Raw genomic sequence first — 15,943 nt, forward strand, 5'->3', positions numbered from 1 at the left:
TTGACAACAAACAAAAAGTAAATGCAAGCGCCACTATAATAATGAGAAATTGTCAATAACAACAATAACAAGAACAATCATCAAAACATTAGTAGTGGACAATTAAGACAACATAACACAAAAGGAACAGAAAGTATTATTAAAAGAGTTATACAAAATCAAGAAAGATAAATAAAAACACTCTGTGGCAGCAAGAAGAAACCACAAATCACTAATTCTAATTAACAATTTATGACTTCTTGTGAACAAGAAAATAGTGAGCAACAAGAAGCAAAGTCAGAAGCCATAGCATCAGAAGCAACAGGAGTGCAGGCATCCAGTAACTAACTTAAGGAGCAGTGGCATAGAAATTTTCGTTATTTGCCAAACAATAATGTGCACTGAGGTAAGTCAACTTACTATAAATATTAAAATTTTGTAATAGAATTTATAAATTTGTATTGACAGCAACTTGGGAGTAATGTTAGACTGAAGGCGTGTTTAGTGATTGCTGGCAATGGGGTAATGTGTCTGGCAGGAATAAATTATTGAGCAATAGGATGACAACAAAATTGTTTCGCACTTAGGAAAATTGGCTGACTATAAATTTTTAGCATGGACTGCAGTTTATTAAAAAAACGAGTTGAGAAGTTAGAGTGCAGGTAGAGTTAGACAATTAGTACTTAGAAAAACTGTATATATTTTTTGTGAAATTTTTTAATGAAGTTAAAACTTATAACTTCGAAACGAAACGAACACATATATGCGGTCATCAATTTTAATTTTCAATATTCCTTTATTTTGTTATCAGTTCAGCAAGATATTTATATAAATTTTTAGAATAGCTCTAAAGGCATTCCCCATTTAATGAATTTTCTCGTAGTAACACATTTGTCAAATAAGGCATTTTACATCTTGTATCTAAGTTCGAAAGTCTCTTAAAAACTGCCAGATAAAAAATCTGTTTTACGATTAGCATTGGCATTTTGCTATAGGTGGTTCGGTATTAACAATTTTTTATTCAGAAAATTTCAGTTTTTCTTGTGTAATTTGACTCTTAAAACAGTTTAGACATTCGGTATTGGTTCCAAAATACTATGTCAGTAAAAGTTAAACTCTAAGGTCTAAAAAACACTTAACCTTACCTCAACGGATGTGTTCGACCAAGTTTCTTCAAGTAGCATAAAAATGCCTAGATCGTGTGCAGTCGGTGGAGTTTGATAAAAAACTTTTTTATCGATAAACTACATACAGTGATTTGAAACTGCCTTTCATAAAACGCCTGGTGAAATGAATACATTTTATTGTCTTGTATTTCTGAAATTTTAAAAAGGCTCAGTCTATTGAAGTACAGTAATCACGTAATACTTCCAGCGCAAAAACGCATAGTCTTAACTTATTTTAACGATATTTTCGTTCATTTTGTGGTGTACGTCTTGATGTTAAGCACATATGGAAGGACTTATATTTTACGTCACCCCCTAGCGGCAAATGGATGTATAAGAAGCCCTTTCATGGAAGATATACCATCATGGGTTTTCCATTAAGAGGTTTCGTTGTTAAAAAACACTTTTCTTATGTTTAGATGTTAATCGAACCAGGGATCAGACCTAGAAAAGCCAAAGGTCTATTTCACCACTTCTGTTAATTAATATTTTAAAAATTATAGATGCAACTTTTTGGATCACATTATAGGATAAAAGGCGTAAGATAATCCTAGTGTATTAGGTAGATTAGATTCTCTCCGGCAAACGAACTTTTCATATACAAGTTTTTAGTATATTTTATAGTTAGTTTTTTATATTAAGCTGTAAGCTATAAGCAAAAATTTTTAATAAGTACAAAGTATAGTGTTCCATAAAGCCGAACTATAAAATGTTGACAATGTATTCTTTTGCAAAACGCATCCGAAATGTTATCGCAACGCATCGCTACTTGCGATTGGTGTTTTAAAGATGTACAATTCCGAAAGGATGATCATTGTTATATTGAGTATTCAAAATGTTAAATATACATATATGGTTGCAATGTTTCGCAACTCTGCATATACAAACAGTTTAACTACCGCAGTACGTTTTGGAAGTCATGAGTTAACTTTCACCTGGGCAATGATACATATTTACCTCTTTAACAAAACTTGTGCAGCTTTATAAGTCTAATAGTTCTTTTCCTATTTCGAAAGTAATACTTGGACCCACATTCACAATAATAATTGATAATCAAAGATAACCCTTTGTTTGGAAGTTTATGAGTTCATACGACGAAAACACTAATTAAGCAAAAAGTGATGCCAAATGACTACACTAAATACAAAGTATCGATAACTATTGGTTTGTGGCTTGGGTGTTGATGCTTGACTAACTAAACAGGTGCTCACACGATCACTTAATAGATTCGGAAAATTTTTTAAGATTAAAAATAATCTAGAGCAATACGTTTTTTTTTTGTGTAAAATTGGAAAGAGATGAATAAGGACGTCCTCAGGGAAACGATTGGGAAAATATCGGCAATTAATCGTAACCAACTGATAAGATGCATTAAATGAAATATAGGTAAAAAATATCTCAACTATGACCAAAAAATATAATATTGTAGGCACCTCATATAAATTTATTCAAATCTGAAAAACTTAATTTTTTCAAATTGCGGTATGAAGAAATTTTTTTTGAAGTCTCGCATGATTATATCCATATGTCACTAAAAGAATTTATTGAAATCATTGTGCCTAAATTTCTAACGGAAAATTAAGATAAGCAGCAAACATCGAGTTCACAGTTCGTAGTTAAACTATTGTTAATTTAACCACTACTCAGAAGTTTAACTATACCTCCGTATTTACAGTTGAAAACACTGTTAACTAAAATCAGTATTTTTCCAAACAAAGTTAAATTTCGTTGTACAAAAAAATTTTAATTTAAGAAGGCTTTAACTATAGGGGAATTCATGTTTAAACACTTGTTGACTGAGCACTGTGAATATTAAAATCTATAGTTAAAACCCTGTAAGTGGTTAGCTACGTACTTTGAATACGGCCTTTAACCCTAGAAGCCCGATCTACTTGAGAGTTACGTAGAGCCCAAACATACGTCTCAGAGGCGCAGGTGACTTAAAAGACAACCTGTGTGCTAAAATATACTTAGTTCTGCCCACTCGTTTGTTAAGCATAAAGTTGTGATATAAACCAATAATAGAACATAGTTCATTAATAAAAACTACAACGAAACTTGTTTAAAACAACAAACTGTAAAGGCACTTTTGTGTTCAAATTAAAAAAAAAACCGATTCCGTGTACGCTTTTGATGTCCACTTTGCAACATGATAAATCGAAAGCCTACCAGGCATTTGGCAAAATATTTTTGGTAGAAGTCAAGCCAATGTTTGTTTTTAAGTTTTACGGATGCAAACAACCGTTAAGATAAATATATGAACATAGTACATATACTCTAATGAAGGCTGCTCGGAAGATGCTAATAAATATCATACAAATCGCCTTGAACTTGGGCAGAGCGAAAATAACGCATTTCCGAAAAATGTCCGTTAAGGCCTTAAGGTGCACTAATCACGAGTACACATTGTCAAAAAACTGTACTAATTTGATATCATTTATGAATGAAAATCTAAAAAATTTCTTCAAAGGCACTTCTATAAAATAAACCTTTCCATCCCACTCAAGCACAAACTCATCTGTTACACTTGGCATCCACTTTCCAACAAGGCAATTAAAAGCAATTAATCTTCACGCATTCACACATCCTTGAACGTCCTTCACGCTCCTAAGCATTTATGATTGACCGATTTCAATGCCAACACCATACTTCCATAAGTAAAACGCCAAGGTAGCAAACGCAAAGCACTTATACGAAAACCATAACCCCAAGCCGCATTGAAGCATCCGCATACAAATTTACACACCACACACATACACATCCTTGCATATTCCAGCACATACGTAGCTTCCCAATTGGTACAGCAAAACAGCACGAGATCAAACCAACTAGCAACTAAAAATCCAACATGTGGTTACGCCAATTTGTAAACCTTATCACCAAAAGCAACGTAACGTTACATATGAACTTACAATATACATACGTATGTGTTTGTTGTCACGCTTGTTATTGCTATTAGCTTCAGCAACAATACATGGCATCGTAGGCAGTAACTCGAGAGAGGGCACTAGAGTGTGTAAAGTGGCGCTAAAATAGCAAGTGTGCCAAAAGTCCAGGCAGCAGGCAGTCATACAGACAAACAGGCAGAAGAGTCGAACAACGACCACAATTTGCGAGTTTCATGGCTTTGTAATGAAGTTTATTCGCTGTCTTTGGTGGGTAGAGAGTATGTGACGCCAGGATCCGTGCATTCTTGTACCCATACATTTGCATGCAAATAGATACATATAGAATATGTGAACATACATACATATGTACGGACATATGTGAGAGCGCAAGTTAGGCAAGCTGTCGTGCATTGGCTTTAGCTTAGGTTGAACGTAGGTGAAATAGATCAAAACAGCCACATGCTGCCGTTAGGTAAATACGCGCTTTTCTCAACTTACTGGCCATCATTGCATCGTTAAATGAGTTGGAAATGTACTTTTCAGCGACCCGTGATAAGTTCACAATCACAACACACCTGCTAAATCAGGTGCGCTACATCGCACGCTGTTTCGGTCATTAAAAATTGCAAGTGTAAGCGCTTGTTTGTATTTTTTTTTTGTATAAGTACTTATGGGAGTATATACATGACAAAATCCCGCATGACAGCTACGCTGTTACCACCATATGCCTTAAAAATGCATAGACAATCAAAGAGCTTTAAAAAAACGTGTATGCCCAACGCAATAAATAAAAACCCAAACAATTTGTGTTTACACAAGCACAGAAAAAACATAAACAACACACATACACTAGCAAACAGCGTACGTGTGCCTGCAACGCGGAAAAGTTTGCAAAACACGCGTAGTTGTGTGGAAAACTTCCGTCCTTTCTTAGCGGCGCCGACGGCAGCGCGAAAATAAAAATCAAAAGTCGCCTTACGTACGTACAATATTACGTTGCAGCATCAGCCAAAGTAAAAACAAGTTGTTTGCAACTTTTTATTTCTTTAAGCTACATTTTGGTTTGCCTTTTTTACTCAGTACTTGCTTCTCGCCTCACAACGTCTCAGAGTCGCAAAGTCACCCTTTCACGGATAGCCAAGGCGAAAACATTAAATAAAATAAAATACACACATATGTGTAAGCAAAAACATATGCAAATAAGCGTCTGCGTGCGACATGTGCTTAAAAGCAACAAAAAAGAAACTAGCGCAAAAACAACAAGAGCATCCCTCTGGAAACAGCAGCGTTGCCGCAAGTCAAATAAGGCAAGTCAAGTTAGAGTAGATTCTCGCGCGCGCGAAGAGTCAAACGCCAAAGTCACTGAAATAGATATTCAATAATGCACTTGGCTGCCTCCTTTGTTGTTGCTCGTCTGTTTTTTCTTTTTGTTTTCGTTGGCATGTCTGCCTGCATTCATTCATGCAATCGCTCATGTGGCGCCGCCGCAGCACTCATCCATCATCAATGCTAAATATAAGCGTCAGCGTCAGTGCAAACAGATTTCGACTTCCACTCTGCAGCCAATTTATTGTCTCAAGAATGTGCATTTCTTTGTGCAAATCTATTTTGCTTTTGTTTTGGTTTACCATTTTTTGCATACATATATATGTATGCCTGTGTTGTGTTGCATGCAACAGCTCGTCGGCATTTTCCCCGTGGTATTTATTTAACTTTTTTTCTGTAACTGCAATCGCACATTGCAATCGGTCTTGCTGTCTCTTATTATCTTTTTTTGTTCAGTTTATTCACCAAACATTGTCCGTGTTTGGATTTTTCTGCATTCTTTGTTTTGCTCTGCAAATTTTCAACAAACTGTTTCCAATTTATCTTTGCTGAGCTCTTTCACAAAAGCGAAAAAACGCGAGCAGAACAAACGTAAACACCTAACTATATAATTTCCTCCACCGTTCAAGCAATAAAGAATACCAAATAACAACCAAACATTGCAAACGACATTAATTACTGCTACTCAACCACTGACGCAAACACACACCCATAGGCACTCTAAGTAAGTCAGCGTTAGCAGATGCTTGTAAGGGTGTATGAGTTAATCACGCACCTTTAAAGACATTAATCGCTTATGGCGCTGCCATCTCGTTGGCAGCAGCAGCAGCATAATGAAGCGACACTAGTGGCGGCGACAGCGGCTGCATCATCATTACCTCTCGGCTAACATCCGCCAAGTTTAAACTCGGCCACTCGCCAAAACGCTGCTCCTCGACTCGTTTCTTCCGCCTGCTATCACCATTCATTAAATTTGCTTCCGTTCATTCATTGAGTAGGTATGGTTATTTGTTGAGGTTATTTATTGTTGGTATTATATGTCTGTATTGTTGTTGCTGTGTAAGGTCTTTTGCGCTTGCTCTACATTATAATGATTGTTTACAGTATAATAGCGACTTACCAAACATTCATTTCTAACTGTTTTGTTTGTCGTCATTGTTATTGTTACCAAAGAATTGTTTAAATTTCGCTTTCGTTTTTGCCAAAACAGCGAATGAAAAGCCACAGAGAGCGCGAAAAGTAGGTAACAAATGTGTTGTAGAAGAGGAATGCGATGAGGACATCACTTTGCATACTAAGCGCAAATGCACTTGAAGTATTAGGCCTGGTATGCCCGGGTGGACGTATTTTAAGGAAATTTACTCGCACGTAAAGAATAAAATTTAATGGGCAAGGCAGAAGCAAGAAAAAAATACATTTTAAGCGCTTAGATAAGTACTAAAACACTGGTAAATATGCTCGCAAAACAACAGTTTATTGCAAGTATTGGCAAATTAAACGGACAATCAAGTCTTGCTTGATATTCTCAAATAAAAGAGATTTGCTCTGATCGTTTTAATTTTTTTTTGTAATATTCGTTATTCTCCATTTGAGATAAATTGCTTTTAATCTCTTTAATAACACCAATGCGTTTCCGTAGAGACAAACCATTGGTTTTAAATTTTTGTATCCAAGCAGAAATGCAATTGAAGTTATGGGTTAATAAAAACCAATCCTGTTTTTGTGTTATTATTTGTAAACATTTATTTAGTTCGATGAATAAAAAAACCGCCCAAGAAATGGTCTCGAAAAATTTATTGAGCCAAATTTTCTTAAGCAGTACCAAGTTCCACAGAAATTTGGTACGCTTTCTACTATGGTTTGCTAAAGTTTATTTGTGAAGAGTACAAGGCACCCTCGTCTTAACGGAAATAACCATTATTATGGAAGGAAAAAATGAGACAGCAAGTTGTAAAATATCAGATGTCAAAACTCCTTGGACACTACAATTAACACACACAAAATAATAGCAATTTATCGCTTGACCATTTTTTTAAAAGATCCGTAGTTGGCTTTATAAATTGAAATAAGCAAACTAAGCATGATCGTTAAAATTAAGCTTGGAAACCCTGAGTAAGCAAAATGAGCAATTCCAAGCAAAAGCTTAAACTTTTCGGCCCTGGTAATAAGTAGCAGAAGTAGTAGCATTCCAATAAACATAGTTTTTCAAAAGTATAAAGCTGAAGTGCTGTTGTTGCAGTAACCTTTCAAATTTTTTCCTTAGAATATATGGGGTCCAGAAATACGAATTTGGTAACTCTGCCGTGAGTAAACAGCCCAACTTAAAATGTTTTTAAAAATTTTATAGTACCCTTCGGCAATATCGTTGAAAGTGGTAAAAGAATGATTTTCATGGGACTGTTGCAGAGAAAATTAAACATCGATGTAATTTCATTGATCAGGAGTAGGAGTAAGTATTCCACAATGATGTGCAATTATTTTTTCCTTTCAAGAAAGATCTTTTCAACGAAAGGAAACATGAAAAACTTTTTGAGGAGTGACCAAAAAAAATATCTTTTCAGGCTAAGTCACAGAAAGGCCATGGAATAAGTTTAGAATAAGGTATGCACTTATATAAGCACGGTATAACTAAACCTTTTTTCAAGTACAATATGTTCATCAGATTTTTAATTTGCTGGTAGGGCTTTATCCAAATAGGAGGAAAAACTCTAGTCATAAACAACGCTTTAAATTCCACCCTGTCAGGAAATTTTATTTTTATTACGAAATCTTTATAGGTTTTTCATCTACCATACTCTCCAGCGTAGACTTAACAGTTTTTCCGTCAACTCCTTGCTTACAGAATCCCCTATTCAATAGCCTCACATAATTTTTACAAACGTCAACAAACCGTGTTATGTGCACATCAAACCGTGTTCTTAAGAAATAATAAAGGAAATTCAACTAGTCCACAAAAGCTATAAGCGCGAAACTTTCATAATAACGATCCACGCAGAGAACGTAGACAACTGGCAATAGGTCAAATTTATGACAACGGCAGTAAGAAGCCTTTCGATTAATATCAAAGAGGAATTAACAAAAAAAAAATCGTATGGTCATGCTAGCAGCATTCCCCATTAGCCCCGAAATCAACGCATTCAAGGAAGCCGAAGGCAACAACGCGCAGACAGGCATTCCCTCGGAACGGAAAGGAAGCCATGCAACGGAATGAATACGAGCTACTGCACCATCCTTACTTGCCACAAAAATCCTGCTCACTTTCATTTGCGACACCAGCAACACCAAATAAAAACATTAAGTCTACTCAAGAGTGCCTAAAGGCTGCCACCATCGTAGCTGCTGTTGCTATTTTGCATGCTGTTCGCGTCAAACTACCAAAAAAAAGCAACCCATCAACTAGCGCATTTCACGTTTCCGCTACTTGCCAATACAAAATCAACGAAAAAACAACGTAAGCTTTTGTAGCTGTTACTTTTGCAACATCTTGTGAGAGTCAGCCGCCAGACGCTGCTGTTACGGGCACATTCCTGTCCCTTCTATGCCTTCTCCTGTATGTAGTAGAATGTACAATGGATGCTGCGCGATATTTATTCATAAATAGCATTAAATGCTGGCTCGCCGGTTCAGTTGTTGGCCAACCAACGACCAAACAAGATGACTGCGGTAACAGCCACCTAAGCCACAGCTATTGAATGGGTTATAACATGAAACACAACTCAATCGGTACGTCGATGGCAGCGGCAATTATAACAAATTTTCTATGTATGGCCATGCGACCATACGAGGCGAGCATAAAATACGAAAACTGAGTATGAGTGCGCTTACAAATCGTATTAAACGAGCATGTTGCACGCACCACATCGACGTTGCAAGTTGTTTTCTGGCTGGTTGACGAAGGACGGACCACACTCGAGTGAGCGAGGCAACAATCGCCCAGTGTATGCTCGCACTATACGGCCTCTTTGTAGCATGCAACGTTAAGTGGGTGGTCCGATACACAACAGCATATAAATGGTAACGAGCTGTCCTTTGTGTTGGCATTTTACCGCCTAGGAGTCGCTGATTTAGGCCCATCGCAGTGAAAGAGTTAAGTTCGTGCGCGTGGTGTGTCCAAAATTGGCGCTCTGCGGCGTGCGCATCCCATACACATAAGAAACGTTAGCACCCATGTGCAGTGACAGCATTAAGTATCACTAGTTAAGAAGTTTAAGCGCGTCTCCCACTCATAAGGAGACGGCCAGGAGAGTTTTTTTTTGGCAATTTGCAAGGGATTAACATATTGTTTTCTATTGCAGCAGGCTGCGCGCTCAAAATTAAGCAGTAGTATAAACTTACTTGCATACTCAAAATTTTGGGTCTTGTCTACCTGTGGTGAATGTTTTGCTACTTCATTCGTTGCCTGCTCCTGGCTGCTTCTGTAGAGGTTGTAATTTTTTTCTTTTTATTTCATTATTTTCTTTTATTGGCTGTATTTTTGCCACACCACCTTCAGATTCCTGTCATAAACTCAGTCATTTCCATCACCAACAACAATGGTAAGTCCCATGTTTTATTGCCTTCGTCATAATTCAAGCAGCAGCTTCCCTATAAAATGTATTATTATTTTTATTACTTACACTCACACTACAATCATGATTATTTGCTTACTTGCTCTTGAAAAGTTGCACATGTCCTTTCGTTCTCCTTAAATCAGCTGTGCTCATTTGGGTGGTTAGTCGCTGGTGCCGTTTTTTTTTTTTATTCGCAATCAGCTGATTTTAAATTGCGTAATTTTTCTCTCTTTTGAGCTGTACCTTCTTGCTTGGTGTGACTCAAACTACCCAATTATTTTATTAGTATTTTTTTTTCCTCTTTCTTACGACCTCTTCCTTGTTCTCATTTCACTTGTCCAACAAATTTGTGCTCTTTGCATGCATTGGACCCCTTTTATTAATGCTTTTAAACTACTGTATTGATACGCGAGCGCGCTACCACGATTCACTTTGCCGTATTTATGTATCCTTGCTGACTGTTTGATAGCTTCCACCGTTCATCTTTGGTTCGTTTGTCGTTTATCGTTTATGTGGTTAGTGGTGGCGATTTCCGCTATGATTGTGGCAGAAATATACATGTAACTTGTTGCTTTAATGAGTTTGGCACGTAGCGTTTTTTAACTATATACATAATTTCGCAGAGAAAAGGAATTTATGTGAATGTTGTAATGCGTGTGACAAAAGCACAGTGGATATCAATAAGTATTCTTTTTTGGGAATCAATCTCACTACAGAATTCATCTCCATGGTGGTCTTGGCTATTTACCTAAATTAATGACTTAACTTTCTTGACGATCTTTATGCACACGTAAAATTTCTATCTAAAAAATTTTTCATCAAAGCTATTTCCACATTATAAAATAATTCTCAATCAGACATCACAATAACAACAACTTTAGTTCTTCATTGGTCAAGGCTTTTTTCTTCAAATTTTAACATCAACTTTGTCTACGCTATAAAGGATTTTTTTAATTTTACGAAATCAATGACGAATGCTCTTCCACAGCTTCTTGCTATTAGTTTGCGATCACCAATCACGCTTTCATAAATAACAAGCCAGCTCATAGTTTATGTGGAAGTAGTTGACTTGTGCGCTGAGTTCACGAGAAAAGTTGTGGTTGATTTAATAATTTCACTTATTGAGATATAATTGAAAGTATACATTTGTATAAGCAACTGACTCACCGGGGATCTTTTAAATCCGGTAAAGTGTGAACTTTCATTTAGAAAAGTACAGGTAACAGAAATATCTACTGAATGCGTCAAAGTCATATTCTAATTAAATCCATAAATTCGTAGTCCCAAATATGGTTACCTTAACGTAAAAGGATGCCAAGTCCATTTGTTTTTATTATTTAATCTTGTGTAGCTTTTCTTTGAAGTCTAGGCAAAATTTGATTGCAAAAACACGTCGTTGTAGTCGATCCGATGAAGTGTAGTCAGAAGAGTCAAATGCCTTTTGCAGGTTGAAAATGCAAAATTTAAGCATTAAAAGCAAACCAAAGGTCTTAAAAAATATAATTTATGATACTATTTTTTCAATTCACAATTCCAGTGACACAAATGCCTGGCAGCTTTAAAGCGGCATATTGAATAGCACACAAGAACTTTTAACACAAAATCAGCTGAAAATAGCGGAAAAAACAATAATTAAAATAAAGCAAAAAATATACACACGTACACTCGCAAAAAAATCAGCTGGTAAAACACTTTCTCACACGTATATAACTCATGCGCCCCACGTTAGTGAGCTGTGGTCATCCTGCCACCACCATCGCTACGACCACAACCACATATCGCGGCCAATGTGTCGGCATGCCACACTTATCCTGATACATAAGTACGTATGTATGCACATAAACTCGCGCCGGATGACAATTATTGCGACTAGTACAGCAATGGTATGGTATGCTAGTGATGGCCACTGCGTATGAGTAACATGCATTCCATTACATTGAAGTAAATTAAATTCATCATACGCACTGTATAACCCCCAAAAGCCACCGAATCGCTTGCCATTTTTATTGTTGTGGATGATGACTGACTGCTTGCTAGTAAAAAAACTGTCGCCCACATTCCTTAATAAAAATAAAAGCGCAATACATTATTGTTGCCGCTACTGCTATTTTTGTTTCACTCTTTTTTTATGTAAGCGTCAGCATAAGCGTCAAAAAAAAATAATGATAATAACGACATTGCTGATGAGTGGCGGCGTTGAAATGAGTTGAGTTAAAAATTTTCGCTTTTGCTTCGCATTTTGCTATCGGTTACCGGTGTGGCCGGTGGCTAGTGTTCCTGCCTTCACCGCTGCAATACTGTTGAATGGCGGCGGCGAATTGTGAGCGCCTCTGGAGGGTTTTTATTATGTCAGCATTCATTGCTGTTGTCGTTTGTTCGTTGAAAGCTTCTGAATTTTTTCTCATTGCTATGGCGCATATTTCACCCAATTTCATTATGTGAACACGCACACTTACACATTTGTACATATGTATGTATGTATACACAAATATGTATTTGCTTCTTTTATGTTATTGAGTACTTTATTTTTGGTTTTATGTCTTTCTTTATTGTTGCTGCTGCAATTTACGCCACACATTTGCATGTACATGCACACAAATGAGCAGAAACGCAAAACAAATACACTTTATATGCCGCTTTATATACATACTTCTTTGTGGAAATAAACTTTTGTATTTACTTGTATGTATGTATTTTTGTTGGTATATACTAAATATAAGCTATGTAGTAAATGTGTACTTTTGAGCATAGAGCTGCCAACATTATTGCCACCCACTCGCCTCCTTCACATATACACATGCACAATGTACTCTGCGTGCCCTGCCGCAGAACACACCGAACTCTACCCACCGCGCCGCAGCGTACCACAAAAGCCGCCTCTTTTTATACCATGCCCATTAACAATATCCCTGAACTGTTCTAGCAGCGTCGCCATCGTCGTCCTCGCTCGACTGTTGGCGAATCTGAGCTTTCTGACTGCCGCAATGGCTGACCGACTAGGCAGTCCGTTCGACTCTACTTCGAGTTTTTTTTTTTGCTTTTAGGGGGCTTGTAGGAAAATTTTAATGGGCAAAATTTACAAAAAAAAAATAACGCTGAAAATGTGTATGGAGTGAGTTTTTGTAACGCCACAATGCTGGGGCTCTAATTTATTTTAGTAAGAATTCGGTGTGGTAGACATTTAGCACGAAAGCTTAAATTAAATTATTTTAGTTAAAAAATTTGTTTTCTTACACGTTTTAAACTTAGAAGTCTATAGCTGTTTTTATCTCTAAGATTTGTTATATATAAATTTGTTTTTTAGTTAAGAAATTTTAGTCCGAAAATTTCAGTACTTATTTGTTAAAACACAATTTTTGCTTTAACATTTCTATTTCTAATTTTTGAAACACATCTTAGTATTTTTTTCTGAACATATCTAATTTTAGTGCGAAATTTTTAATAAATACTATAACCTCTAAATTTTGCGGATTTTAGCTTTTCGTTCATTTTGCACTAAATTTATTTATCTTTTTATACTTTTAGACCACTTTTGAGAAAATTTGTTTAGGCGCGTTTCTACATACAAAACTTCTGCTGCCTACTATTTATTTAGTGTCACTACTAAATCATACTGTGCAAATTTAAGCTTATTTTAAAAATTGATTTATTATTAATAAAATATCTTTGTTCTAAAATTTAATCCAAGTTATCTTTAGAACTCCTCCCTAGCAAATTCTGCTATTACTCCAAAGACAAAATTCCAACAGCATGCAAATAAATTATGTACATATGTGCAGGGCAGATCGAATGAGAATAGGACGACTGGGTCTCGTAGAGAATAAGCTAAATAATCACCGACAAACTGTCGATGATGATGGCGATGGCGAGAACGACTGACTCCTAGCCGAGTGAGTTTAGCGAAACGTCGTTAGACAACTGACATTTGCACACAACGATATCAGCAATAAAAAACGTTACGAACACATAACCGTCGAAGAGAGAAGAGTTCGTGCGCGCAGCACTCAAAGCAAAAGTGGGAGCCAGATTCGTAGAATCAGCAAGTGTATCCTTGCAGGAATACAAAACTACATATGTAAATACAAACAAACAGTAACATATTCACATATGTATAGGTATATAGTACACTTGTACGTACATACGAATTGTTTGCAAGCGTGGCGAGGGCAGCAACCTTCGTTGGCTTACTACAAACGCCGTCATGGCCCACACAAAAACATATGGACAGTGTGCCTTGTGCGTATGTACACCCATGTATATATATATATATATATATATATTTATGTATTTGTATGCAATAGCCGACACCACACTTGCAATACGCCCTACCCTTTTTATAACGCATCTACCGCCACGCCGCAACTTTGGCAATGTGATTCTATTTTATAACAAAAACAGCAGCAAAAACGAAATGAAGGCAAAAAGTACGCTACAAGAGCATTTGCATACATAGGTACATATGCACATATACACTTACAACGTAGGCAATAGCAAATGGGAGGAAGTAGTGAATATAATATAATAAAGCAACAACAGCAATAGCAATATGGCGCCAGCAACAAGGATAACAAGAGTTGGTTGGCGGATGGTTTGGAAGAAGCTTTTTATAACCGACTATATGGCAACCCATTATTATAAATTTCACACACATACAAACGCAGAGAGAAAGCACATACTGATGCCATACTATACACAATGCGCAGGATATGCTGCTTCAAACACATACTTACGTATATGTATGTATGTACATGGAAAACTTTTGTATACAGTTATAATATTATAATAATGCCAGCTTCATAAAATTTATAACAGTGGTTTGAGCGCTTGAGCCGCAATGGCAGGCGCTTTTGTGTTTTTGCCGACAGTTGTTGGTTGTATGGTGGGTGGTGAATTAGTTGATGGTAGAGCTAGTCGTAGGTGAATCAGTGGGCGAGCAGCAAAAAACATAACTTTTCACCATGGCAACATCTAAGTACGGACGAACACACGTTAGTATGTATAAATATGTATGTTGATATGTGTGTGGATTCCAGTCCCAGTCGGAAATTTTAAGATTGTTTCTTAATAAACGCTTCGTTTTAAAAGATCATCGAATATGAAGAAGTATGTCCAAAGCAAGCAAAGGCAACATGCGCTTTTTTAAGACAAGCTGAACAAGACCCTGAAACTCTGTTGAACCCCAACGTGAACCAAAGATCCTAAGAAAGGCCCCTAAAAGGGAACCGATTGCATATTTTGCCGATAGGGCGTTGTTCGAGTCGACTTCGTTGTCTACAGTTACCATTGGTTGGCGCTAGGATAACGGTTAAACGGCAATGACGTGCATGGAATTCACAAAGTAGTAAAAATGTACGCACATACAATCAATGTCTTTTTTGAACATACAAATTTACGTGAATATCCATACATTTAGGTAAGCACAAGCAGCTTAATACACAACAGTCAGCGTTGAGGTGAACTGAGATGTGAGGTGAAAATGTCACGTTGCTCTTTGAGGTGCAAGTGGGCGGCTTTAGAATTGCGAATTTTTTCGACTTAAGGTAAATATATTTTAACGCAACTATCGCTACTAGGTAGAAAAGCGTATAAAAGGCGTTCCGTCGAACGCCAGTCATTGCTGCGCTGTTGTATGGTAAAGTAAGTGCTGGTACGAACATCATTGCATTGGTTGAAATTATGCTTGGGGGTCGTATGAAGGACGTACTTATAGATCAGAGAAAGGCGAAACTAAGGGCAACGAACTAAGTCGTAAAAATTTTACAAAAATGCGGGTGTCGACTGGTAGTATATAAACGACTATTTTTAGATTATCGCTTTTCTATGGTATTATGAACGTCGTTGTCTCGTTCAATAAGTTAGTGTGAATAACTTATAGGCGGTCGTCCTTCTACAAACAAACAGTTGAAGAAGGATGAGCGACTAAACACTATTCACTGTCGCTTATTGAACGAAAGATCGACATTCATAATACCATGGCAAAGCGATAATCAAATAATAGTCGTTTATTTGCTACTAGTCGACACTCGCAATAGGG

General features: G+C 36.7%; 1 protein-coding gene and 1 long non-coding RNA gene across 2 annotated transcripts in view; one reads left to right on the forward strand and one right to left on the reverse strand.

The window, feature by feature from the left end:
• Nucleotides 1-15,943, reverse strand: part of LOC118744604 — a 248,084-nt gene that overhangs the window by 212,772 nt on the left and 19,369 nt on the right. The gene's annotated exons all lie outside the window — the stretch shown is intronic.
• LOC118744550 overlaps nucleotides 1-15,943 on the forward strand; it is a gene marked incomplete in the record, with an annotated part of 46,740 nt that overhangs the window by 814 nt on the left and 29,983 nt on the right. Inside the window, 1 exon segment of the mRNA XM_036477670.1 lies at nucleotides 1-385. Within this exon segment, the coding sequence (XP_036333563.1) occupies nucleotides 374-385 (12 nt within the window).

The sequence above is a fragment of the Rhagoletis pomonella genome, unplaced genomic scaffold (assembly GCF_013731165.1).
Source record: "Rhagoletis pomonella isolate Grant_MI unplaced genomic scaffold, Rhpom_1.0 Rhpom_scaffold_00001, whole genome shotgun sequence".
Lineage (NCBI taxonomy): Eukaryota > Metazoa > Arthropoda > Insecta > Diptera > Tephritidae > Rhagoletis > Rhagoletis pomonella.